At 39.1% G+C, this 24,335-nt stretch overlaps 3 protein-coding genes across 4 annotated transcripts in view; 1 reads left to right on the plus strand and 2 right to left on the minus strand.

Moving 5' to 3' along the window:
• Positions 1–6,804: 6,804 nt before the first annotated feature.
• Positions 6,805–15,637, minus strand: LOC307024819 (neoverrucotoxin subunit beta-like). The gene is made up of 4 exons (XM_079659242.1): positions 15,523–15,637; positions 11,388–11,487; positions 8,931–10,394; positions 6,805–8,836 (listed from the first exon to the last, which is right to left on the minus strand). Exons 2-4 carry the CDS (start codon positions 11,476–11,478, stop codon positions 8,277–8,279), a joined length of 2,115 nt encoding a protein of 704 aa, XP_079515368.1. The 5' UTR covers positions 11,479–11,487; positions 15,523–15,637; the 3' UTR covers positions 6,805–8,276.
• Positions 15,638–18,222: 2,585 nt separating this feature from the next.
• Positions 18,223–21,126, minus strand: LOC307024826 (uncharacterized protein). 2 transcript variants are annotated; one of them, XM_079659251.1, is made up of 7 exons: positions 21,031–21,126; positions 20,073–20,190; positions 19,832–19,931; positions 19,574–19,744; positions 19,377–19,400; positions 19,229–19,342; positions 18,223–18,885 (listed from the first exon to the last, which is right to left on the minus strand). In XM_079659251.1, the coding sequence occupies exons 2-7, from the start codon at positions 20,097–20,099 to the stop codon at positions 18,599–18,601; spliced, it is 723 nt and encodes a 240-aa protein (XP_079515377.1). In that variant the 5' UTR covers positions 20,100–20,190; positions 21,031–21,126; the 3' UTR covers positions 18,223–18,598. The 2 variants fall into 2 exon arrangements, with proteins under 2 accessions (XP_079515377.1, XP_079515376.1); XM_079659250.1 differs by lacking the exon at positions 21,031–21,126 and adding an exon at positions 20,272–20,312.
• LOC307024827 (transcription factor Atoh1-like) overlaps positions 21,093–24,335 on the plus strand; it is a 65,092-nt gene continuing 61,849 nt past the window's right edge. Inside the window, exon 1 of the mRNA XM_079659252.1 lies at positions 21,093–21,172. The gene's annotated coding sequence lies outside the window, so the exon portion shown is untranslated. The remainder of the gene's footprint in view (positions 21,173–24,335) is intronic.

The raw sequence follows: 24,335 nt of genomic DNA on the forward strand, positions 1-24,335 counted from the left end.
CTGTCTCTGTGTCAGAGTTAGTCGTCTCTGTAAGAGCTTGTCAGAATATCTGAAATGACTAGCTTAAGCAGATCTGTTATTAATTTAGTTTGAGTGACGTAATATTGCAAATAAAATGAAGGAAACATTTCAATATTCATGTTTACATTTGAATTAAAGTACAGTTAAATAAGCACTGTGTACTCTAAGATATAATAATATACATACTTACATTTGTATTGAACCATTCTACTTCAACAAAAGAAGCACGAACCTTTGAGAATCACACTTTATTTATTGAGCACAACTTCCACCATGTCATCAGAAAAAGAAAAGAAACAGACAATAAAAACCACAATTAGGTTAAAAAAGTTATAAACGCTGTGAAATTGAACTCAGAATAAAAACGATCCATGTGACAAATTCAATGAAAGATACATCTGTGGCTCAGGAGTCGGTAGGACGGTGGTTAAACCTCTCACTTGTTTTGCATCAATCCTGATACAGGGTACTTATTATATGTTATAGGATTCGTAAAGCTTTTAGTCTACTACCATCATCCAAGGGGAGTTTTCACTATAAGTCATGTGGATATTTTGGACGGACAATATAATTTACAGTTTTTTACTATGTTCAATCTGAATTTACTTTTAAATAAAAAACATCTATATTGATTCTGACTCTTCTACATCCAACTCACAGGTTTATCATTACTTTGAGAACAAAGATTATTAATTTACCCCTTTTAGAAGATATGGTCATTTGTTGTGGGAATGTCATTTTAGAGCCTGAGACCTGAACAACAGGCTCAGGGCTGAACAGGTTGACATCTCTTGATTAAAATACTGAAAGACACTGATAGTGCACCGCAAGGTACACACATTGACCCAAAGTGTTAAATTTGTTCTTTATTCTCGCGTCCAGGAGAGAAGCTTTAAAATGAGACTAAATGGAGTCTCTGAGAAGATTCAAATGGGATACTTTAATTAAAAAAGGCGCGGTAGTGTTACAGACAGAATATTGTTCCGGCAGAAAACAGCTGTGATCCGGCTCTCATGAGCAAGAGAAGCGGTGCCCTTATATATCTCCTCTGCTGGCTCGTCCCCGCCAGCCGGCTCGCCTCGCCTCTAATGTCCGTTATTGCATTTAAACAGAGGATAGGTTCTTTTCACATTCAATATATGCTTAACACGCCGTTTCTCCTCATATTCTCTTTCATCACTTTTCATTTAACACATTCTAAACGCTGTAATCAATACTCTAAACAATACTTCTCGGCTCGTTTGGTTTCCGGTCATTCCGGATGTTGTCACATGCTACTCTCGTCTGTAAACAATAATGTATTCAAATAAACTCTACTTTCATTTAATATTCAACATGGTAGTATCTCGACATCTATCGTTGTAGTGTTCAATCAGTAGGTTTCGGTTTTCACCACACCACGTCATTTCGCTTCTCAATTCACCTCTTTAGGAATTCGTATATTAGCCACATGCTAAATGCTAACCGTAGATGAAGGATTTTCAGAATAAAAGCTTAACTGCTTGTGCACAAGAATTTCTGGTTTTTCAGTATAAAAGAGCGTTTAAACTGACGGTATGTTTAAGTCACATTATACCATCAAAACATTGATTTTAATTTCTAACAAAAGCCAAGGACACATTCTTCATGACTTGCTCACTTCTGACTTTTACCCAGTGGTTTTCGCATGTGATTCATTTTTAAGATAGACATCGAACCAAGCTGTTTTGCTTTTGCTACTTCTGTCTGTTGTCAACACTCCAACTTAACATTTTCAACTATGATTAAACGATTATTCAGCAGTTTAATCATCTAATGTATAAAATGTACACGCAGACATTATTCTAATGACGAAGGATGCTGTGTTGCTAAGCAATGCACAATAAAAAAAATAAAAAAAGTTGACTGAGATGCAAACATTTTCAAGAAACAGTGCAACCGACTTTCTTTAGATTTAGTATGTTTAGCCAATTACTTTTATTTTGAAATGAACGAAAAATAAATAGTAGACATAATTCCCTAAATAAGAAAAACGCAGTGATAGTTTGAATGCTATTATATATATTTTTTTTTACGTTTATTCTTGTGTTTTCAAAGAGTATAATTAAATAAGATGTGGCTGTGACAGGCAAAGCTGCTGCTCAGACACACACACACACACACACACACACACACACACACACACACACACACACACACACACACACACACACACACACACACACACACACACACACACACACACACACACACACACACACACACACACACACACACACACACACACACTGAACACTGAACACTTGATATAATTAAAAGGGTTTGATTTTGCCAGATTTCCACAGCAGGGATAACAATCTCTACGAAATAATCAGTTTTGTTATTTGTCATCTAAAAAATAAAGTGCACTCTTTGCAGTTTCACAAACTTAAGGATTGACAAACATGTGCAAAAGCTTGGTATGGAGAGTATAGTAACATATTTAAAGGGATAATACTATAATCCAGCATCTCAGGGATTTTTGTATTAGTTTAATTCCATTTATTTAAGCTTTTTAGCCGGTGGTTTCTTGAACATTTTCTTTGTTATCTTGATATCATGCAGTCGTATATCTAATAATAAAATAATGAAATTCAATAACATGCTTCAACCACCAGGTGTCCCTTTCTATCAGCTCTGCACCGTTATGGTGTAAATACAGCCAATCTACCGATTGGATCAAATATAAAAGTCAGCCGAATTATTGTTGATCCTGCAAAGAGACGTATTGTCTGAAAAGAAATGTAAGATGTTGTTTAATTGTTGATATATTTATGATCCACGTCACGTTTTCAGTGTTGGCGGCAGTTCTTCCTGTTTGTCCAGAAGTCTTCTCAGCAGGGCTCTATAAATAAAGAACTACGGCAGATATGTAATATTTAATGCAGCCGAACCGTGTTTTACAATGCCGTTATGTGATTACTTTCAAAGAGAAAAGCAAGAACACTCGGAATAAAGTATTATTTTATTTTTAAAAAATGTTTTCAGATTTCACATCTTATAAACACCAAATCCCAGCGTGCATTGCGGCTAAACCATCCAATCATCGAGCTGAGGATCTTGCCTATGTCTGTTTCCGGTTTCATTTATGACGGATGTATTTTGTTATACACACATTCACATTTTAATTTGCATGAAAGTATTTTGTGAGGCCTTCTAACATGTTTTTAAATATAACTACGGTTGTAGTTGAAGAGTTTGTAAATTAACATGAACCAAAGCTTGTTCTTCTGCTGCTGGCACAGAATGTTTTAAACGCTTCCTTCAGACGACAGTTGGCCTTGTTTAGCAAAACAGCATATCTGCAGAGGACCATGATAAAACAAACTCAAGGAAGGAAGGAAGAAGGACGTGAGTAAAGATACAAAAACCAAATATGGGTCTTTCGCTTCTGCTGCTGGCACAGAATGTTTCAAACACTTCCTTCTCAAATGCATTGTGTGCTAATATCAAGGCCTGTTCAGCCAATCCCAAACTATAAGGCAGGGATCACCAACTACATTTGTCCAAGGGCCAAAATGTATCCAATAGACACTATCGCAGGCCAGCGATTTCTATATAGCCCAGAATTTTGAAGTTGTTGGCCGGGGGGGGAACCGCATAAAGCTTAGCAGACTCTTCACGCTAACGAAGGATCACTTTTAGGCAGGGTTGGGAGGGTTACTTTGTAAATGTAATCAGTCACTGAATACTGAATACATGCTCTGAAGGTAATCAGAATACAGTTACGTGTCTTAAACGTATTCAGATTACTTTTGGAATACTTTCTTTTTCCATAACAGATGGGTATGTTTTGGTGAACAGGAGACACTTATTTTACTGTTTTAATGGCTTATCAAGAACTCAAACACAACATCTTGGTGTCATTCTGGACAGCTCCCTCTCTTCTGCACCCCACATAAAAACATCTTCCGGACTTCATTCTTTGTACTGTCTTAAAACCTTTCCTTGGAATATGTTATGAATTGTAAGGTGCCCCTAAATAGAATAAATTATCATTATTATTATTATTATTATTATTATTATCTGAAACGATGTAATAACTTTTTTAACTTTTTCCAGTCGCTTGCCCCATGCATTCAGCAGCAGCAGGCCATTTATTTTGATCCCGTTATGAAATGTCATCATTTCGACAATAAATAAATTCTACATAAACGTTATCTTGCACATTTTATCTAACCATCTCCGTTTCTAACTTTCAATATATTTTAAAAGAGATCTCTCTCATCTGCGTGCGGGGGCGGGGCCTCACAGACACGCTGCATCGCTCTCTGGCTCAGACATGCTGCAGCGCTGTGCAGTGTGCACACAGTTCTGCCGGTAATGAATATTACATTTTGTGAGGAAACTTTTCCACCAATAATTCCAATAAGTATTCCAAAATATATTCACTTAAGGTTTACGACAGTGACTGTAATCAGATTATTTGTTTTTCAAATGTAACGCCAGCTGAATACAGTTAGCCTAGTTGATTTTTGTATTCTGATTACGTAACGCCGTTACATATATTCCGTTACAACCCAACCCTGCTTCTAGGCTACTGTCCCTCTCTGTTGGACTCTGTCGCAGCGAGGCGACTGCTGTGGTGCAGAGCGCATTAACCAGACTCTTCACAACGAAGGATTACTTCTTCTTCAAGGCAGGGAAGGTTTCGCAGTACGCAGTCTACTGTCCCGCAGCTGCTGCCTCTCTGTTGGACTCCGGTACTGCACCTTACTCACGAGACGTTGTAAAAAAAAAAATGGGTGGGGGCCGAACGCAGTAACCACTCCGCCAACGCCACAGTCACCCCTGTCGTGCGGGCCGGATGAGAATGTCTGGCGGGCCGGATGTGGCCCGCGGGCCGCCAGTTGGTGGTCACTGCTATAAGGCTTTCTAAAAAGATGTTCTCTCAGTAAAAGACAATGCTGCCATAAAGAACATTTGTCTGTGATGAAGCTGTCCATACCTGACGGCCAACCTCAAGTATTAATACAGAGAACACCACATCACATTGAAACTGCTTGGTCTCCGTCTGGAGTAGAATGTTCTAAAACTAACGTCACCTAATGGATGTTTAATGACAGTCACAAGCTGACTTTAGCAAACGTTTGTTAGGTCAAAGTCAACAACTAACATCAGCTAATGTTTAATGAAAGTCACAATCTAAGACAAGCTAACGTTACAGAAAAACCCATCACTAATTTACTATAATTTTGTATTACAATAGAGACTGCCATTTGTCTGTCTCTACATCCTCACTTGCTAGAAACAGAAGTAGGTACAAACCTTCATTTAACTTAAGAAACTGGCTCCCTCTGCTGTTTGTAGAGGACCTATGTTTTGGAAGATTGTTCAAGACAGAATCAAAACTACCCATCAGTGTGGATTTAACCCAGCTAAATAACCAACATTCTCAAGCCACAGTTTGAGAATATAAAATAACCCAGCAACAAATCTAATCAAACCAGAAACAATTAATATGATATATTTCCAATTTATCAACAGTCTGGCAGTGTTTTCCTGTATTGGGACAACGCCGAGGGTTGTGCCAATACATCTTGTTGAATTAGGATAAGGTCAAATATATATATTTAATTAATATTTGTTGTGAGATAACTCACTTCCCTCAACTTTGCCAGTGACATTTTTGAGTTTGAAATCACAAATGTTCGTGATAAAAGGTCAGTTATGGATTGACTGGCCTGGGTATGTTTCCTGAGGGATGCTGGTATTAATATTGTTTATATAAAAGGACTGACTGTACGCCACTGACTAACTCAAAGACAGACCTTATACTCAACTTGTGGAAAATCAGTAAAACCATTACCATGTTCATTTCAAAGTGACATTACTTGATTGTCAAACTGTTTTAACCTCACTCTATTATTCAATCTGACATTGTTAAACAATTCATTTTTAACAACAGTTATCGTTATAATTGTGATTTGCCGATAACCTGTAAAGCTGTGTTGACCTCATCAACGTTGGTTTCCATTCGTGTTGAAGATCTTGACTTTAAAACCGAATCATTTATTTTCTATATGTCCATTTCAACCATTTGGGGTTGTTCAGGATTAAAAAGCTGATCAACTGTCTCTGTCTCAGAGTTAGTCGTCTCATAACTGTAAGTGTTTGTCAGTATATCGGAAATGACTAGGCTAGCTACGTTAGCTAGCTAGCTTACAGCAGAACGTCAGTAACATCAGAAGGAGTCATGAGATCACTTTGTTAAAATAAGACAATAACACATTTCAGGTGAGTTTCCAACAACTGAGACAGCAGCAATAAACATTTCAATAATTAGTTATTCATTATTAATATTAATATGAATTCATGTTTATAGTCTGAATATTGAAGAACATGTGAAATGTATGTCTGACCTGCCGAGCTGCAAAGACATCTTTCTGACTTAGAGACTTTGTACTTTTGTTTAACCTATTTTAAAAGACAGACCTCCTTTGCTTCTGAAAACACAACGTATTCAAAGAATTGTCGGCAGATGCTTCAGTTACAGCATAGTTTTGGCTCCTCCAACAATTCATCATGAAAGATACTTAAGACGCTAGGAGAAATTAAATAGTTTGATTGAAGTAATAGTGAAATTAAAATGAAGGAATAAGAAAAATACCGATCGATAAATTAAGAGTAAAGTGCTGTACATTAAAATAAGCACTGTGTACTATAAGATATATAAATGTAGGTGCAAAATTGATCTGATAACTCAGATTTTGTACACGAAATTACATTTGTAATGAATCACACTACTTCAACAAAAGAAGCATAAACATGTGAGAATCAAACTTTATTAATGCAGCAAAACATCCACAATGTCACCAGAAAAGGAGAGAAAACCATAAAACCCACAATCAACATGGGAAAAAAGGTTATAAACCCTGTAATTAAAACTACGACATAATCGATCCATGTGACAAAATCAATAAAAGATACAGCTGTGGCTCAGGAGTCGGTAGGACAGTGGTTCGATTCCAAGTGCCTGCAGTCATTAAGCAAGATGCTGAACTCCAAATTCCTCCCGATATCAAAGATTGTGTGGATAAGAGTTTCCTCAAGATCCTCAAGAAGATTGTCAAATTGTATTTAGACAATCACTTTGCTTTCCAAATAAAAAAACAAGATACTTTTATTATTTGTCTCAGTAGAGATGAGACTACCATTATTCATATACTGGCTGATTAAGGGCATGATTTTCAATGTATCTGCCCTACGAACTAACTTGTAGTTATTGAGAGAAACTTCACAATCAGTAAGGAAGTGCTGAAGAATTGTAACAGCCTTCACATAACAGGACACAACAGAGTCATCAGCATAGAGAATGATATAACAGTCACTTGGTATCATCTTTACAAAGATTAAACAGAAAGGGCCCCAGGATAGAGCCCTGTGGAACACCTTTAAAAAAGACAGAGCAAAAGCAATTGGCTCTTGAAGAACCTTATGTCCTAAAATAATGAACATCAATTCAACAAAATAAGTAACCATTTCCCCATTATGTTTATATGTGTTGTATTTCAACATCAGTTTTGACAGAGCGAGTGCCGGATATATAATGCTTGAGTATATGTTACTACCATAGAAAGTTCCTATGAAGAAATATTGTTCAATGTTCGTAAAGCATCGGCTTCAAACAGTTTGAGAAGATGATGAAATCAACATTCACTGAAAACAAGTCACTTTTTGATATCCTCATTGTTTCTGGTCGCTCTGGGTTTGAATGGATGTTTGATTCTGTGGAGCACGTTAAAGTTAGAATGGGATGTTAGGTTGCCATTTCAAACTTTAGAGCGACCAAGAAGCTAAGAGTTCTTCATCATTGCCTTAGTGGGAGGAGTTAGGAAATGTTGACCTCTCAGGAGTTCAACAGGTTTACCCGCTTCACACCAGACACTAACTGAACACAATGTTAATGAATGGGAAGTCTAACCAGAATACAGTGAAGACCACTCCCCAGAATACTTACTCATACAAGCTAAATGGTTGAAATCAATAATAAATCATTCCCCCGTCCCTCTTTGAATGCATTTTAGATTTTGAGTAGCACCTTAAGTTAAATTTTGATGTTAGGTTTCCATTTTAAACTTTAGGCAGACCAAGAATGGCCGACTGTGTGTAGATGTGTGTGAACGTTAGGCTATGAGCAGGTGTGTGACAGCCTCTGCCTCTATGAATGTGTGTGAATGTAAAAGCGCTTTGATGGGTCGTACAGACTGGAAAGGCGCTGTATAAATCCAGTTCATTTAGAATTCAACTGGACACAGGTAGGCATAGCTGGAATTTCTATTAACGCAGAGACCTGGGACAAGAGGCTCAGTGAATGTGGTGCGAAAGGTGTACAGGTGACTCAGTGTGTTAGAGGAGACTCTGTAGAAGGACAAAGTGCCAGCAGGCCAGTCCAGATACACCCCGAATCTACTGAAGCCATCAGAGGCATAACGTTCTTTCCACACCCTCTTGGTGGCATGGTATGCCTTAAGAGAGTATTGTGATTCTTTGACATCTTTGCCAAAACACCAGGTTTCTGAATTATAGCCAAACACGCTCACATCGCTCCCTTTTCTGTCAATTCCCTTGTATGTAACAGCAGCATAAACAGACTCCTTGGTACCGGTGCTCCACTCTACCTCCCAGTAATGGCACCCAGATAACTCCTCTTTGCACAACACCTGTGGCTGTGTTCCAAACCTCTCTGGGTGAGGAGGATATTCCTGCCATGCTCCATTTGTTGCCTTTTTGTTTCCCTCAGACAGAGTGAGATAGCCGTTGGCAGTGTTTGGGTCCAGGTGGAGATCACAGGCATCTGATGGAGAAAAGATAACAAAATATCTTATCAGTAACTTTGATGGTCAAACTGCTGAGAATTCACATTTTTAACAAAGAAAAGCCTGACTTACACCAGATCAGATCTCTCTTGTCTGTGATGGTCTCCACAGAAGAAGGCTTTTGACGTTGAAAGTCTTCAGTGACCAGCCGGCCTTTCCTGTAGTGGTAGATGGTTGCTCCTTTGTAGTTGGGATTGGTTTTGGCCGTTATGAGGAAACGGAATTTGCTGTTGTTCTTCAGCCCTTTGGAAGAACCCTGGATCAATGTGGCTTTTTCTCTCATTGATTTCAGAACTTCATGGGAGTAGTACCACTGGTCTTCATGGGTACTTCCTAACTTGGGTGATTCCAAGAAGTCAGCCATCTCATCAAGGTAGATATCACCCTTTATCATGGAGGTGAAGACAAAGCACAGAACATCCTCTACACCTGAAGCAAGGACCTCTCTGTCCAGCTCGTTCTGGTTCAGGACGATCTTTACTCCCTCCATGGTGTCCACACAGGACTTGATGATGTTGATTTCTCTCTCTTTGTGACTCAGCCACTTGTTTAGTTTTTCATGGTTGAAGGGTGACTCGGCTCTGTCTTCAAAGACTTCTTCCAGTGAGCTCTCCTCTTCCTTTCCTTCACGGATGGAGGGAAGTTTCTCTGCCATGGCTTGCTGGATGTTCTTTTTATAATAACCACACAGTTTGAGGAAAGTGCTCAACTCTTCTTGAAGCACGGGGAAACTCTCTACCACTTTGTCTTCCAGAGAATCGTTGCATCTCATTTTTGTCTCCCTTAACTCCTCCAGAGCTTCCTGCGCCTTCCTCACTAACTCGATGCTGATATCTTTCCTCACCTCAATAGCTGCAGGTTCCAACAGTTTCAGAGGCATCAGCCAGACCTTCACTGGGACTGAATTCTCTCCATTTGTTTCCAGTAGCTGTGGAAGTTCTACATAGGTCTGCACTGCATCTTTAAATGTTGCTGGGTTGCTTTCAAGAATGAAGTCTCCGTAGAATTTGCAGGAGAATGTCTCCGTCAGGGATTTCTCTTCATCAGTCAGCTTGATGCCAACACTTCCCTCAATATTTAAAGAAGGAACCTTCTTTATCACAGCGTGCATGCTGCCCTGGATGTCCTGGACTTGTCTGTCTTCTAACTTCTCACTGTCAAACACGAAGAAGGCATTTGCCCCATACAGGATGCCTGTGACTACATGAGTCGCCAAGCCATTCTTGATGAGATCTCTTTGTTGGGGGCTCATCGCTTTGAGTTGGGTCACTGATAACTGCTTGAAGTTGGTGGTAGCTTTGTACTGAAAGGTCACTCTGCTCTGATTCTTGAATTTCTTCTCATCATTCAGATATTTGGCAGATCCTCCAACTTCAACCAGTCCACCCAGGAAACTGAGCTTCAGAGAAGCTTCAATGTCCATCAGAGTGGACTTGGATTCAATGGAGTCAGATGCAGACATTTCCAAATAACTACTGTGCTGAGGGGTTTCAGTTGTTTTTAGTTTTAGAGTTTCCTCATTCCACAATCTGAGACCTGAACAAATTGGAAAGCAAACAGTTTTTGGATCAGTTCAGGACCAAACCTTTGTTTATATAAATTCACATAACACTCAAAGTGTAAAAAATGTAATTGATAATGTCTAAAAACCCATTACTTATAGTGAATCCACCCTTGAATGATGGGATAGTAGACAAAAAGCTTTAGGAATCCAAACTAACATATAATAAGTACCCTGTATCAAGATTGATGCAAAACAAGTGAAATTTGACATTTTTAGAGAGATTTAGAACAAAGAAAACACATCTGGGTACATTTGCCGTATCTACTGTATGGAACCCGATTTGGGTGATTGACACCTCTTTGTAACCGTTAGAGCCAATAGAATCGAGGGGAAGTTCCTAAATCCACCTAAACATTACCATTGTTGGGAGATCTCAACATTCTAAGTTTGTCTTCCAATACTGTCTTTTTTCTCAGAATTCTGATTTTAAAATTTGAATTTATTCTTGTTCTCAGGATTCTGACCTTAATCTCAGAAACCCCAAAAATATAAAGTTTTGGTCAGGTCCAAAAAAACATTCACATGTTTCCCTTACCCGCTTCCGTATCACTAGCATTCTTTAAATTCTGAATTCTGAGTTTTATATCAGAAATTAAATTTTTCTTCTCAGAATTCTGACTTTATTCTCAGTAAAACCAAAATTAATCACATTTGGTCCGATGTTTAAAATGGTTCCCATTTTGCCCTTATCCTCTTTTATACTAGACTTAGCCAGACACCATTATTGGGCAGACAATAGATAAAGGCAAAGAATTCAGATTAAAATGCATAGAAAATACAATCAATGGACAGAAGAAGTGAACATATATCCCGATATACACAGATGCACGACAAAGAGACAACTCTCATAACACACTCAATTTACCACGACAATCAAAAGATAACTTACAAAATAATGTTAGGCCTGGTAAATTGTTGTTGTACGGTGAGTATGATGAAAGCTTTGTGACTATGTGAAGTCTTACCTGGGACCAGTTCATCTTTCCGAGCATCATAGAGCATCCCTAGGGTGAAAGGTCGTCCCAGAGCAGCAACGGTCAAGAGATCTGAGGCCATTTCTCCAACCTGTTGAGAAGAAACAACACAGACTTCAGAACCTGATTTAAACGTCTGTTCAGGAGTAGGAGTTTTCAGTTGAGTATGGAAAGCCATTTGAGTATTTATTCCATAGCCTTGATGTCCAACCCAGTCTCATGGCATTTCGTGTTATAATCACAAAATGTAATCTATTGATTCGTGTTCACCAACACGATTATCCCCTTTTTTTCGTGTCACACAGAACGATTTTAAAAGCAATGTATTTCTAATGGTAGTGTGTTTCGTGCCTGCAGCAGGTCTTTTTTTCCGGTCGGGTCGTGGAAGACCGGAAGCTGTGTGGTTCATAAAAACATGTTCTTACTCAATATCAAGCCACCATTATTGCTTTTATTTTAAATCGTATAATTTCGGTCTTTTATTGCCGTCTGTGAGGAAAATAAATGGGGCTCAGAGCCTCAGGATACTGACATCTGTATTTTTTTAAATCTTTTTTTCCTTCTAATTTGTTATTTTTAAAAGAATAACACACAATTATCCTTGTTTTTATTTATTCGTTAGATTCCATAATCTCTTTTTTGGCGTCCGTCAGTAACTGAATTTCAAAATAAAAATGACCGGAAACAGACGTAGGCATTTCGAGCGATTACCCAAGATCCTCAGCTATGATTTAAGCTCGCTGATTGGATGTTTTAGCCGCAATGCATGTTGGGATTTGGTGTTTATATGATATGAAATCGGAAAACCATTTTAAAATAATACTTTATTCCGAGTGTTCTTGCTTTTCTCTTTGAAAGTCATCATATAACTGCATTGTAATACACGGTTCGGCTGCATTACATATTACAGATCTGCCGTAGTTCTTTATTTATAGAGCCCTGATGAGAAGACCTTTGGAAAAACTGGAAGAAATGCCGCCGAAACTGAATACGTGACGTGGATCATAAATATATCAACAATTAAACAACATCTTCAATTTCTCTTCACACAATACGGGGTCCTAACTGCTTAGGACCCCGGAACATTTACAATATTTTAACTTATGACTTACTAGTTGACATGTGCGTGCAACTAGTTTACTAGTGATGTGTTGAATTCATTAGTCAACATGTATGACTTTGAAACAATTCACTAGTAAACTAGTTGCACGTACATGTCAACCAGTAAGTCATTTTGTTGAACTAGAGAGAAGAAAACCACAATTGCAGAAAATATCCACTAGTCTAAGAAAAATGCATTAATGCACTAGTTGCATACAGTTGCTCACTGGTGCAAAAAGAGCTGGGTATTTAGTGCCTACTGTTAAAATAATGTGCGTGGGAAGTCAGTCTGTGTGTTTTTGTTGGTGCGAGTGTGCCCCCCCCCCCCCCCCCCGCTCCCGTGGAGCGGAGAAATGAAACTGAATTATGAAGCAGCTTTTGATGGCACGATATGCATGGGGCCCCCTTGAGGGGGTTTCCTGACATGCCATTGCAGTACATTAAAAGGGGTTTCAGTTTGTCGTTGCTGTGGACCTTTTTAATCGACCTTCTTTGGAGGCCCCCTACTGGTCCTCTTTCTATCCACCACTAATGTCACTATGTTATCACAGTGCTCTTCTAATCCAAGCACGTTTCAAATTGCAGCTTAATAAAATGTTTTAAAGAGTATCTATTTTCCTGTCTGCAGTAAGGCAACTTTCTAATTTTAACAAAGTCTTCAATGTTCTGACTTAATTTGAGATACAGTCATGGGCGTAGGAAGCATCCTCAATGTGGGTGGGAAAATTTGACGGGGGTGTGGGCAGGTGGTGGACCTCACATCCTCTAGGGGGGTCCTTTAATTTTATTTAAATGTTGAAGTTAAATCCATCTATCTGGAGCACTTTGAGAGCAAAGTTAAGGACTAAATCTATGGATACAACTCTCAACAACACCCATGTGAAACAACTGTTTAAAACATACTTACTTTTTCTTTATGCATATTTTGAAGATCACTCCCCTTTTAAACTGTATTTTTGTTTTACTCTCCTATAGTATGAGTTGGAATGATTTCATACCTGTTATTCTCTTATTTTGTAGGCTATAATGATCATATAAAAAGGTGTGCCTTGGAAATACTTGTTTACATAAGATAACTTAGACTAAAGTCTAAACACTCAGAGAGTCCTTTACCTCCCTGAGCTGGCGTCATAAGATTTGTCTGACAGGAAAGGGCTATCCTCCTCCTTGTTGGAGAAAAATCCTCATGTACGTTAGCGCTCTCTCGTTCACTCTCTCTCGCTCACTCGCTCACACAAAATGCGCTCATGCCACACACACAGCCGAGCTATGACACACAAAGACCCAGAATAACTTGTAATGCTGTATCCTATTCTTTTCGTTGGCTTTATTGCTTGATCATATGACAGATTAACAGATCGCCACTGGGCTTACAACCAGTGGCGGTTCTAGACCAATTTGACTGGGGGGGCCAGGCTGGGGCCAGTTATGTTCTGAGGGGGGCACAATAAATGCGGGACGAAAAAGACAAAGACAGTATGAAGTAATTGGGCATAAGAAAACAATGCAATACAGTTATTGGTATTTGTTTCAGTACACAGTTTGTGTCATGTGGGACCCGTTTTCAGTGTTTACTAAAAGAAAATGTATGCAATTTAATTATTTTTAACCTGCTTTATCTTGGGGTGGACCTCACATCCTCTAGGGGGTCCGGGGGCATGCCCTTCCGGGAATATATTTTTTAAATGTTGAAGTGAAATGCATCAATCTGGTGCACTTTGAGCACAAAATAAATTGATGGATACAGCTCTCAACACTCAGATGAAAAGGAGTTGTATACTTTTCAATAATCCAAACATCTTTAGAATATGATCACAGCCAATAACAAATCATTTAAACTAGTTTATTCTTATCTTATGTTACCTATAGTTAGCATTCTTTCTTTTACCTTTTTTTGGTGTGTATTTTTTACATTTTGGATTTGCTTGGCGAGCTACTTATTGAGGGCTTGCGAGCTACCGGTTGCTCGCGATCGACGTGTTGGAGACCCCTGCCCTAATGGGTTCGATTAGAAAGACAAATAGCGCTAGTTACGCCAATTCCGTCAGCCAAGAAATCGTTTCATCATAAACTTTTTTCTTTTTTTTTTCATTTTCAGGGGGGCCAGAGGGGGGTCCAAAGTCAGTGTTAAGGGGGCACTGCCTCCCCCTGCCCCCCCCCCCTAGAACTGCCCCTGCTTACAACTAAAGACACAGCTACGCAAAACAAGCAGCATGTGTACAGCTCATGTGTACAGGCTCTGAGAATCTGCCCTGGTACAAAGCAGCAGTGAAAACATGGGACGGAGTTTCATTGATTTGGGCATTCTCTCAATAAGCAAGTGGAATGGATTTGATAATGAAGCACTGACACAGCGCTCTACAAAGAGTGGCGAGAGGATAGACCGATGCACAGACTTTCCACATGGTAAAAGTGGGGGGGGTCTAAACTAATCATTTTAAAAGGTGGGGGGGACTTGTCCCACCCTTATATAATAGCTGTGAGGTCCATGGATACAGTCATATGATCATAATTACACAAATACTAGTGAGTGATTCTGGTTGCTACTAACTAGTGCAGAACAATGTATGCCACTAGTTAACTAGTTCTGCTTCTTTAGTGTCACTAGTTAACATGTCAGAGGGTCACTAGTTCATCAAAAAGCTTACAAATTGGGACTTTGGTGCTAAAAGTGCTGCTCCTGGCATCACTAGTAAGGCTTATGTGATAACTAGTCGGACAAAAGGGCCACTAGTTGCTGAAAAAGAGTGACTAGTATAATGTTTTATAATAATAAAGCAGAGGGACAAACTAGTTTGACCATATATCTAACAAGTGAAATGAAAGAGCCAACTAGTGTAGGCAGCTGCCGTCTGATATCAAGGATATGGAATAAATACTCAAATGGCTTGTCATACTTGAGAGTTAATAACACTTGGAATCTGAGAACTTTACTTAGTAATGCAGACACTAATCCAGCAGCTGTAGTTTTACACAGAAAAGTAAAGTTGTTATTATAAATGTGTGTTTGTCTGTTAGTCCTCACCTGGTGAAGTTGTGTAGAGCAGCAGAGTTGTGTGAGGGTCTTCAGACTTCCAGCAGATGCTTCAAGTCTGATAACATGTGGTGTTGTGAGGTGACTTATCAGTCACTGTCAGATACTCTCCTCCCCGAGCTCCACCACGACACGCCTACTGACCACACACAGCCTTTCCCTGTAACAGGCCGGAGTCAGGCTATAAACCTTATGAGAAATAATGTGACGGGCACATTTGATGCATGCACATGTTCTTCAGTCTCTACTGTTTTAAAGACACAACGTTGTTTACTGTAACTGGTACCAATAAGAGCTTTCTTTAAATGATAACAAAAAGAAGAAGAAATATGTTTCCTCTTGTGGAAATACATTTATGGTTAGTTAGGACATTCTGTGCCATTAGATTACAAATTCAAATGTATAGTTTTAGTATTCATTTCCCAATAAAGGACTAAGACATTCTACACAAAGTATGGCGGCTATAAGGAATTACATTTTTTATCAGGTTTTGCATTTTTATCCAAAAGCAAATATCAAAATGCAATAATTGTTTTTATTCTGCTCTATGGGTGATCAACCAGAGGCCAGTGAAACAGTTGTGGGTATAAGGCAAAGAGGAAGCCTAACATTGTATGTTGTATGTATGTTTTGTGTGTGTGAGGACCCCAGGAAGAATAGCTATGCTCATGCTAGTGCTAATGGGGATCCTAGTAAAGAATAAGAACATCAGTAACATTAGTTAATGTGTTACAGATGTCCTTCCAAAGTTATGAGTGACTGCTGACAGGAAGCGCAGCTGAGAGTCAGACTTGTTCATTAACTTTAACACAGGTTTGATAAGCTTGTACTTTCATTGAGTCAATAATTAGGGTGGAAGCACAGATCTCAACATTTTACGTTCTTCCATGCTAAGGCTCGATTTAGCAACTTACTAAATGTTGACAGCAAGAGAGCTGTGAATCCAAAACAGCACAGCAAGTTATCTTCATGTTACGCATCAGTGAAGCTGTGCAAAGCGTTTCATTGAGCAATCACAGATATTATCCAATGAATGATCATATTAACCAGAATACAATCAATATGTTACCACATCAAAGATTACAATTATTATACGCAATCGTCAGAAAGCAAAAGTACGGACTAAATGACATTACGATGAATATGAAGGACCTTTTCTACGATTAGCCGTGCAACATTCAGAAGTTGGTGCACTGGTTTGAAACAAACCAATGTCAGAAAAGGCAGACTGGGTGAAATGAGAGTTTTCTTTCTATCAGCACCACCTGGGCTCAGTGGTTCGTGCAGACTTACCCCTCCTCAATCATCATCTGGACTCAGGTGTAATAGTAAGTCATTCAACGAGACTATGGGCTGAGGTCAGGAGAACCTTTGGACCACAAGGCACTTGTTCATTAAGTCAAATCCCATGTTCACCCCACCCGGTACAGAACAAGCTTTGACTGTTTGGATTAATAAAGGATTTCATCAATTTATAATCTTCACATAGACGACACGTCTTTCTCTCAATTATCTGAGCTGCACAGCCTGCCTAAGAATCACTTGTTTCAATACTTAAAAATGTGATTATTCTGCTAAACATAGCCTGATACAACTGAGAGTGGAACATAGAGCTTACTTTACGCAAGCAACATACCCCTCCATCCTTTTCTCAGGGGGTCAAACATGTCATGTGCTTCTTACAGTTCCGGTACGTCCACACAGCAGCTTTGAAAACATCTTGAAAATCTTGGAGCTGGGCGTGTCTGAGAGCTTGGGGATTTTATGCTTGCAATATATATATATATATAAACTCCACTAACAGGCGAAAACCTACCAGTTTCACCCACTGCCTCTGCCACCTCCCTCCATGCCTGGCTCCTCCGGTTTGTATCCCGGTAAATAGTTCTGGTCGTAAAGAACCGGGTGATTTGCTACCGTAATTTCTCGTTTGGAATATGAGGAAATGAACTGCGGTCTGTCTCTCCCAGCTTGCACGCGGTTTGATTGGCTAGCGCTTGTACTGTCAGATTTGCATAAACGGGATTTGATTGGCTGACGCTTCCAGCTCAGCTTCAAAAGTTGAACATTGCTCAACTTTTGAATCCTGGAAATCCTGAAAACCTTCGCTTTGCTTCCCCATCATGCAGTTCGGTGAAAAGCGAGGCAAAGTGACGTCCCTCCCATTCAAAGTCAACGGGCAGAGAAGCGTTGGAAGATTTTTTTAAAGCTGCTGTGTGGACGTACCGTTAGAGAAAATTAGGTTCATACTCAAAGGCTCCTCTAAAACCTTTCTGAGAACATGGAAACTGCTGTATGTATCATTACTTTGTGAGTCCAAACCCAATGTGCATGCTAAGTATCACTTTGCTTTGGTGGAAAAAAAAACAGGAAACATGAAAAAATATATATTTACAAAAAACCAACAAGAGCAAACTAAATCCCACGTTGAGAAGCCGCTCCCTTCTGCTGCGGAGACTAAGGAATAAATGGGAAACCCTTTTCCTCAGAAGCCAGGTGCGTCTAGATAAGCAATACAGGAGGGGGAGGGGGGGGGGGGGGGGGGTTCCTATTGATAAGGAAATAAGTGTATCATGAAATACCCAGAACTTATTATTCACTGTCACATGCGTAGATTAGTGTATAAAAGGTTTCAAGAATAGAATATTGTCCAAAAAATCCTCGTAGCAACTTGTGTATTTATGGGGAAAGTGTTGGAGTCCAAAAAACCTTGGAAGTTTGATAATAATTTAGATTTCACAAAACAACATAATTAAAACTACAACATAATATAAAACACTTTCTTAACATATGACTGGTTAGAACAGTGAGAACAGGCCAGGATCAGGTCAACACAGCTTGATGTATGTATTGGGGAAACAGTAACGTGCACAACATCACACGTGCACAAATGGCTGTGAAAAGGATCTCTGTTTTTAACATCGGGAAACAAGCTGCCAAACATTTGATCTGTATTGATGTCAAATATGGAAAGTAGTTTCCGAGTTGTACTTCCTTGATTACTCTGACCTCATTATGGGACAATTATATTTCAGAATGTCTCTCATTCACCATTCTCATTTTATTATTATGGCGTGCACCAGCATGTGGACGTGACACGTCGCTTGTGAGCTCTCCAGTGCCTCTGTGTTGCTTGGCAGAAACCTTTACAGGTCTTCTTCCTCAGACTCAGGGCTAGTGTAGTCATTGTCATCCGACTCCTCAATGTCCTGCTGTGATTGAAGATCATGGCATTAGCGGCTACACCGCTGCACGCATGCACAGCCTGTTTGTGTTGGCTTATGAGGAAGTGCCACCTCCGACTGAGGACACTCTGGAGCCCATGTGCAGCATCCTCTGTCAGGTCACCGAAATCTGTAGAGGGAGAATCACACAGAAAAAGGGCTCAATGTAAACAAACCATGACAATTGCAAATCTCTTTGCATTGTACAATGCTGCATAAAAACACCATCTCAAACTGAAGGATGTTACTATATATTGGGTGCCAAATGGGACATGTTGATTAATGTTTATATAGTGCTTAACAAATAGTCAATAGACAGAAAATAATTGATTATGATCTTGATAATGAATAGTTTCAGTAATTTACTATTTCACTTCGGCCTGACACCGTGACAGACGTGTTCTACTTATGTAAGACATGCAATGTGTTGAAGAGTGGATGAAAATATTCAAATGTTAAGATCTCAGACATACTGCTGGTTTTGATGTCCTCCAAAGTCTGTCCTCTGAGTGCTTCCACTTCTTGCACTTCCTTCAGAAGGAACATGATGTGCTGCGACATCTCTTTCACCAGGATGCTCCTCCTCCAAACATCTGACCAGCATTACCTGGTCAAAGACCGACCTCTTCAACCTGAAGGTGTTGCCTTTAGGTTGAGGAAAGGAATGGAGTAGTGGACAAGGAATATTTATTCATATATTATATTATTACAGAATGATTTTCATTTCTGAGACACGAATCTTTGTAGCGATAGCATTGGTTCTTTCATATTTTGGTATAGACTAAAAGAGCAACAAGCCAAACTAGCAGTTACCCCACCATGTGCCTGCCTCTCCCACGGCAGGATGTATCCCTCTGTCAGACTGCAAGCCAACTCCTCGTCGATCTGTTCTTCCTGCACTCCGGTGTTGTATTGCACAACTTTTTGGCGAAGCTTCTTCTTCAGCTCTCTCATTCTCTTCCTCTTCCTTTGCCTTGCCTGGTTGCTGTCTGCAAAGTGAAACGGAAACAAAACTGTGTCATGGTTTCCAGAATGTTTTTGAAGTGTAATTTCAATAACTACGTTTGAGAACAAACCATGCTGACGATACAGATCTTGCTTCCTGCGCAAAAGAGTGACGGTGATGTTCTCAATATCCCCCCTCAGTCCTTCAGTACACCCTGGGGCGTAGACTCTCTAAATAGTTGCAAGAAAACAATTGGAGAAGAGATACAATCAGTGACAGTCTCAGTTTCAACATATGGCCAACTTATATTGTGTGTCTAAACTTACAGTAATGAACAGATGTATATATGGAAAACCTGTGGTATGTCTTACCTGTGACCGCCCATTGCCTGACATCATACACCCACTGCTGTATGGTCTCCTGATCAAGGTTGTGCTCCTTTTTGAAGTCGCTGAAGCTGGAAGCTTCCACCTTTGCCCTCTCTGTGATCTTTACCAAAAAAAAGAAAATGTCAGCGAAAGGCGCCATGCAACACCATAATGCAAAGAACACCAGTTTTCAGTACAACACCTTCAGAGGAACAGTTGAAACATTCCATGACACCATCTGACTTGCAAGAGGAAGTGTGGATAAGGGGGAACATCATGTATATAGCCCAGCGACGTGCGGTCAAGGGAGTCTATCTAATAATTAAATAATGAATTTCAATAACATGCTTTAACCACCAGGTGTCCCTTTCTATCAGCTGTGCACCGTTATGGTGTAAATACAGCCTATCTACCAATCGAATCAAATATAAAAGTCAGCCGAATTAGTGTTGATCCTGCAAGGAGACGTATTGTGTGAAAAGAAATGTAAGATGTTGTTTAATTGCTGATATATTTATGATCCACGTCACGTTTTCAGTGTTGGCGGCAGTCCTTCCTGATTGTCCAGAAGTCTTCTCATCAGGGCTTTATAAATAAAGAACTACGGCAGATATGTAATATGTAATGCAGCCGAACCGTGTATTACAATGCTGTTATGTGGTGACTTCCAAAGAGAAAAGCAAAGACACTCGGAATCAAGTATTATTTTATTTTTTTAAAATGTTTTCAGATTTCACATCGCATAAACACCAAATCCCAGCATGCATTGCGGCTAAACCATCCAATCATCGAGCTGAGGATCTTGCCTACGTCTGTCTCCGGTTTCATTTATGACGGATGTATTTTGTTATACACACATTCCTTCACATTTACATTTTAATTTACATTAAAGTATTTTGTGAGGCCTTCTAACATGTTTTTAAATATAACTACGGTTGTAGTTGAAGAGTTTGTAAATTACCATGAACCAAAGCTTGTTCTTCTGCTGCTGGCACAGAATGTTTTAAACGCTTCCTTCAGACGACAGTTGGCCTTGTTTAGCAAAACAGCATATCTGCAGAGGACCATGACAAAACAAACTCAAGGAAGGAAGGAAGAAGGACGTGAGTAAAGATACAAAAACCAAATATGGGTCTTTCCCTTCTGCTGCTGGCACAGAATGTTTCAAACACTTCCTTCTCAAATGCATTGTGTGCTAATATCAAGGCCTGGTCAGCCAACCCCAACCGCAAGATGTTCTCTCAGTAAAAGACAATGCTGCCATAAAGAACATGTGTCTGTGATGAAGCTGTCCATACCTGACGGCCAACCTCAAGTATTAATACAGAGAACACCACATCACATTGAAACTGCTTGGTCTCCGTCTGTAGTAGAATGTTCTAAAAGTAACGTCACCTAATGGATGTTTAATGACACTCACAAGCTGACTTTAGCAAACGGTTGTTAGGTCAAAGTCAACAACTAACATCAGCTAATGGATGTTCTATGAGAGTCACAATCTAAGACAAGCTAAAGTTACAGAAAAACCCATCACTAATTTACTATACTTTTCTATTACAATAGAGACTGCCATTTGTCTGTCTCTACATCATCACTTGCTAGAAACACAAGTAGGTACAAATCTTTATTTAACTTAAGAAACTGGCTCCCTCTGCTGTTTGTAGAGGACCTATGTTTTGGAAGATTGTTCAAGACAGAATCAAAACTACCCATCAGTGTGGATTTAACCCAGCTAAATAACCAACATTCTCAAGCCACAGTTTGAGAATATAAAATAACCCAGCAACAAATCGAATCAAACCAGAAACAATTAATATGATATATTTCCAATTTATCAACAGTCTGGCAGTATTTTCCTGTATTGGGACAACGCCGAGGGTTGTGCCAATACATGTTGTTGAATTAGGATGAGGTCAAATATATATATTTAATTAATTTTTGTTGTGAGATAACTCACTTCCCTCAACTTTTCCAGTGAAATGTTTGAGTTTGAAATCACAAATGTTCGTGATAAAAGGTATGGATTGACTGGCCTGGGTCTGTTTCCTGAGGGATGCTGGTATTCATATTGTTTATATAAAAGGACTGACTGTACGCCACTGACTAACTCAAAGACAGACCTTATACTCAACTTTTGGAAAATCAGTAAAACCATTACCATGTTCATTTCAAAGTGACATTACTTGATTGTCAAACTGTTTTAACCTCACTTTATTATTCAATCTGACATTGTTAAACAATTCATTTTTCACAATAGTTATCGTTATAATTGTGATTTGTCCTATAACCTGTAAAGCTGTGTTGACCTCATCAGCGTTGGTTTCCATTCGTGTTGAAGATCTTGACTTTAAAACCGAATCATTTATTTTCTATATGTCCATTTCAACCATTTGGGGTTGTTCAGGATTAAAAAGCTGATCAACGGTCTCTGTCTCAGAGTTAGTCTTCTCTTAACTATAAGTGTTTGTCACTATATCGGAAATGACTAGGTTAGCTACGTTAGCTAGCTAGCTTACAGCAGAACGTCAGTAACATCAGAAGGAGTCATGTGATCACTTTGTTAAAATAAGACCATAACACATTTCAGGTGAGTTTCCAACAACTGAGACAGCAGCAATAAACATTTCAATAATTAGTTATTCATTATTAATATTAATATGAATTCATGCTTGCAGTCTGAATATTGAAGAACATGTGAAATGTATGTCTGACCTGCCGAGCTGCAAAGACATCTTTCTGATTTAGAGACTTTGTACTTTTGTTTGACCTATTTTAAAAGACAGACCTCGATTCCAAGTGCCTGCAGTCATTAAGCAAGATGCTGAACTCCAAATTCCTCCCGAAATATCAAAGATTGTGTGGATAAGAGTTTCCTCAAGATCCTCAAGAAGATTGTCAAATTGTATTTAGACAATCACTTTGCTTTCCAATCAAAAAACAAGATACTCTTATTATTTGTCTCAGTAGAGATGAGACTACCATTATTCATATACTGGCTGATTAAGGGCATGATTTTCAATGTATCTGCCCTACGAACTAACTTGTAGTTATTGAGAGAAACTTCACAATCAGTAAGGAAGTGCTGAAGAATTGTAACAGCCTTCACATAACAGGACACAACAGAGTCATCAGCATAGAGAATGATATAACAGTCACTTAGTATCATCTTTACAAAGATTAAACATAAAGGGCCCCAGGATAGAGCCCTGTCGAACACCTTTTGCAATTTGCAGGTTAATATGAGTTAATAGGGTCATTTATTTGGTGTTAGAGGCCAGCACATGTATACCCTAAATGTGTTGCATGCATCAGAAGGTAGGGGGGCCAACAGGACCGGGAAGTAAGGAAAACAATTTTTTTACGTAATGGGAAATGTCTGTTATTGTGGACCAGCAATGTGAGATTGTAAGTGATCCACTGCAATCTCAGTTCATTTGCAGTGCATACTGAAATGATTGGTTAGCACAGGGGTCGGCAACCCGCGGCCCTCGAGCCGCACGCGGCCCTTTAAGCCCTCTGCTCTGGCTCCCTTGAGCTTTGACAAAAATAGGAAATAAAATAAAAGTATTTGTAGGACTATTTATATTTTCTTGCATGGTTGAAAATGTTTCGTATCTTGTATTTTGAGGTGATACTGTGACACATAAATAAAAAACAAAACGGTTTTGATTAGGTCAACTAAAATATCACATCCTGCTACGGTCCCGCGCTAGCGCCTTTTCTTGCAGGCGAATAACCTGGCCCCCGGCTCGATGAGCGAACTTTGGATAAATCAAAGAAAAGGAAAGTATCGGAGGAACACAGGATTTAATTCTGCGTGGTGTTAGAAATTAAAATCAATGTTTTAATGGTGTAATTTAGTTTAAACATGCCATCAGTTTAAATGCTGTTTTATACTGAAAAAACAGAAATTCTTGTACACAACCAGCTGTTAAGCTTTATTCTGAAAATCTTTCATCTCCGGTTAGCAGTTAGCATGTAGCTAATTTACCATTTCTTATAGAGATGAATTTAGTAGCGAAATGACAGAGTGATGTACACCGGAACCTACTGATTTTAACACTACAACTATAGACGTAGAGATATTATTATTGCTGAATATTAAACGGAAGTACAGTTTATTTGAATAAAATTAGTGTTTACAGACGTGAGCCAGCATGTGATAACATCCGGAATAACCGGAAACCAAACCAGCCGTGAAGCATTTTCTGTATGTTTTAGAGTATTGATTACAGCGTTTAGAATGTGTTACATGAAAAGTGATGA

The sequence above is a fragment of the Notothenia rossii genome (genome assembly GCF_949606895.1).
Source record: "Notothenia rossii genome assembly, chromosome: 11".
Classification (NCBI taxonomy): domain Eukaryota; kingdom Metazoa; phylum Chordata; class Actinopteri; order Perciformes; family Nototheniidae; genus Notothenia; species Notothenia rossii.

Excerpts from the sequence above, each read along its gene's own strand:
- LOC307024819 (XM_079659242.1), bottom strand. The coding sequence starts at position 11,478 with ATGGCCTCAGATCTCTTGACCGTTGCTGCTCTGGGACGACCTTTCACC. Across the intron at positions 10,395-11,387 it reads GAAAGATGAACTGGTCCCAG|GTCTCAGATTGTGGAATGAG; the intron begins GTAAGACTTCAC and ends CAATTTGTTCAG. Across the intron at positions 8,837-8,930 it reads CAAGAGAGATCTGATCTGGT|ATGCCTGTGATCTCCACCTG; the intron begins GTAAGTCAGGCT and ends TTTCTCCATCAG.
- LOC307024826 (XM_079659251.1), bottom strand. The coding sequence starts at position 20,099 with ATGATGTCAGGCAATGGGCGGTCACAG. Across the intron at positions 19,343-19,376 it reads CACCTTCAGGTTGAAGAGGT|GGAGGAGGAGCATCCTGGTG; the intron begins CGGTCTTTGACC and ends GGTCAGATGTTT. Across the intron at positions 18,886-19,228 it reads GGAGGACATCAAAACCAGCA|ATTTCGGTGACCTGACAGAG; the intron begins GTATGTCTGAGA and ends CTCCCTCTACAG.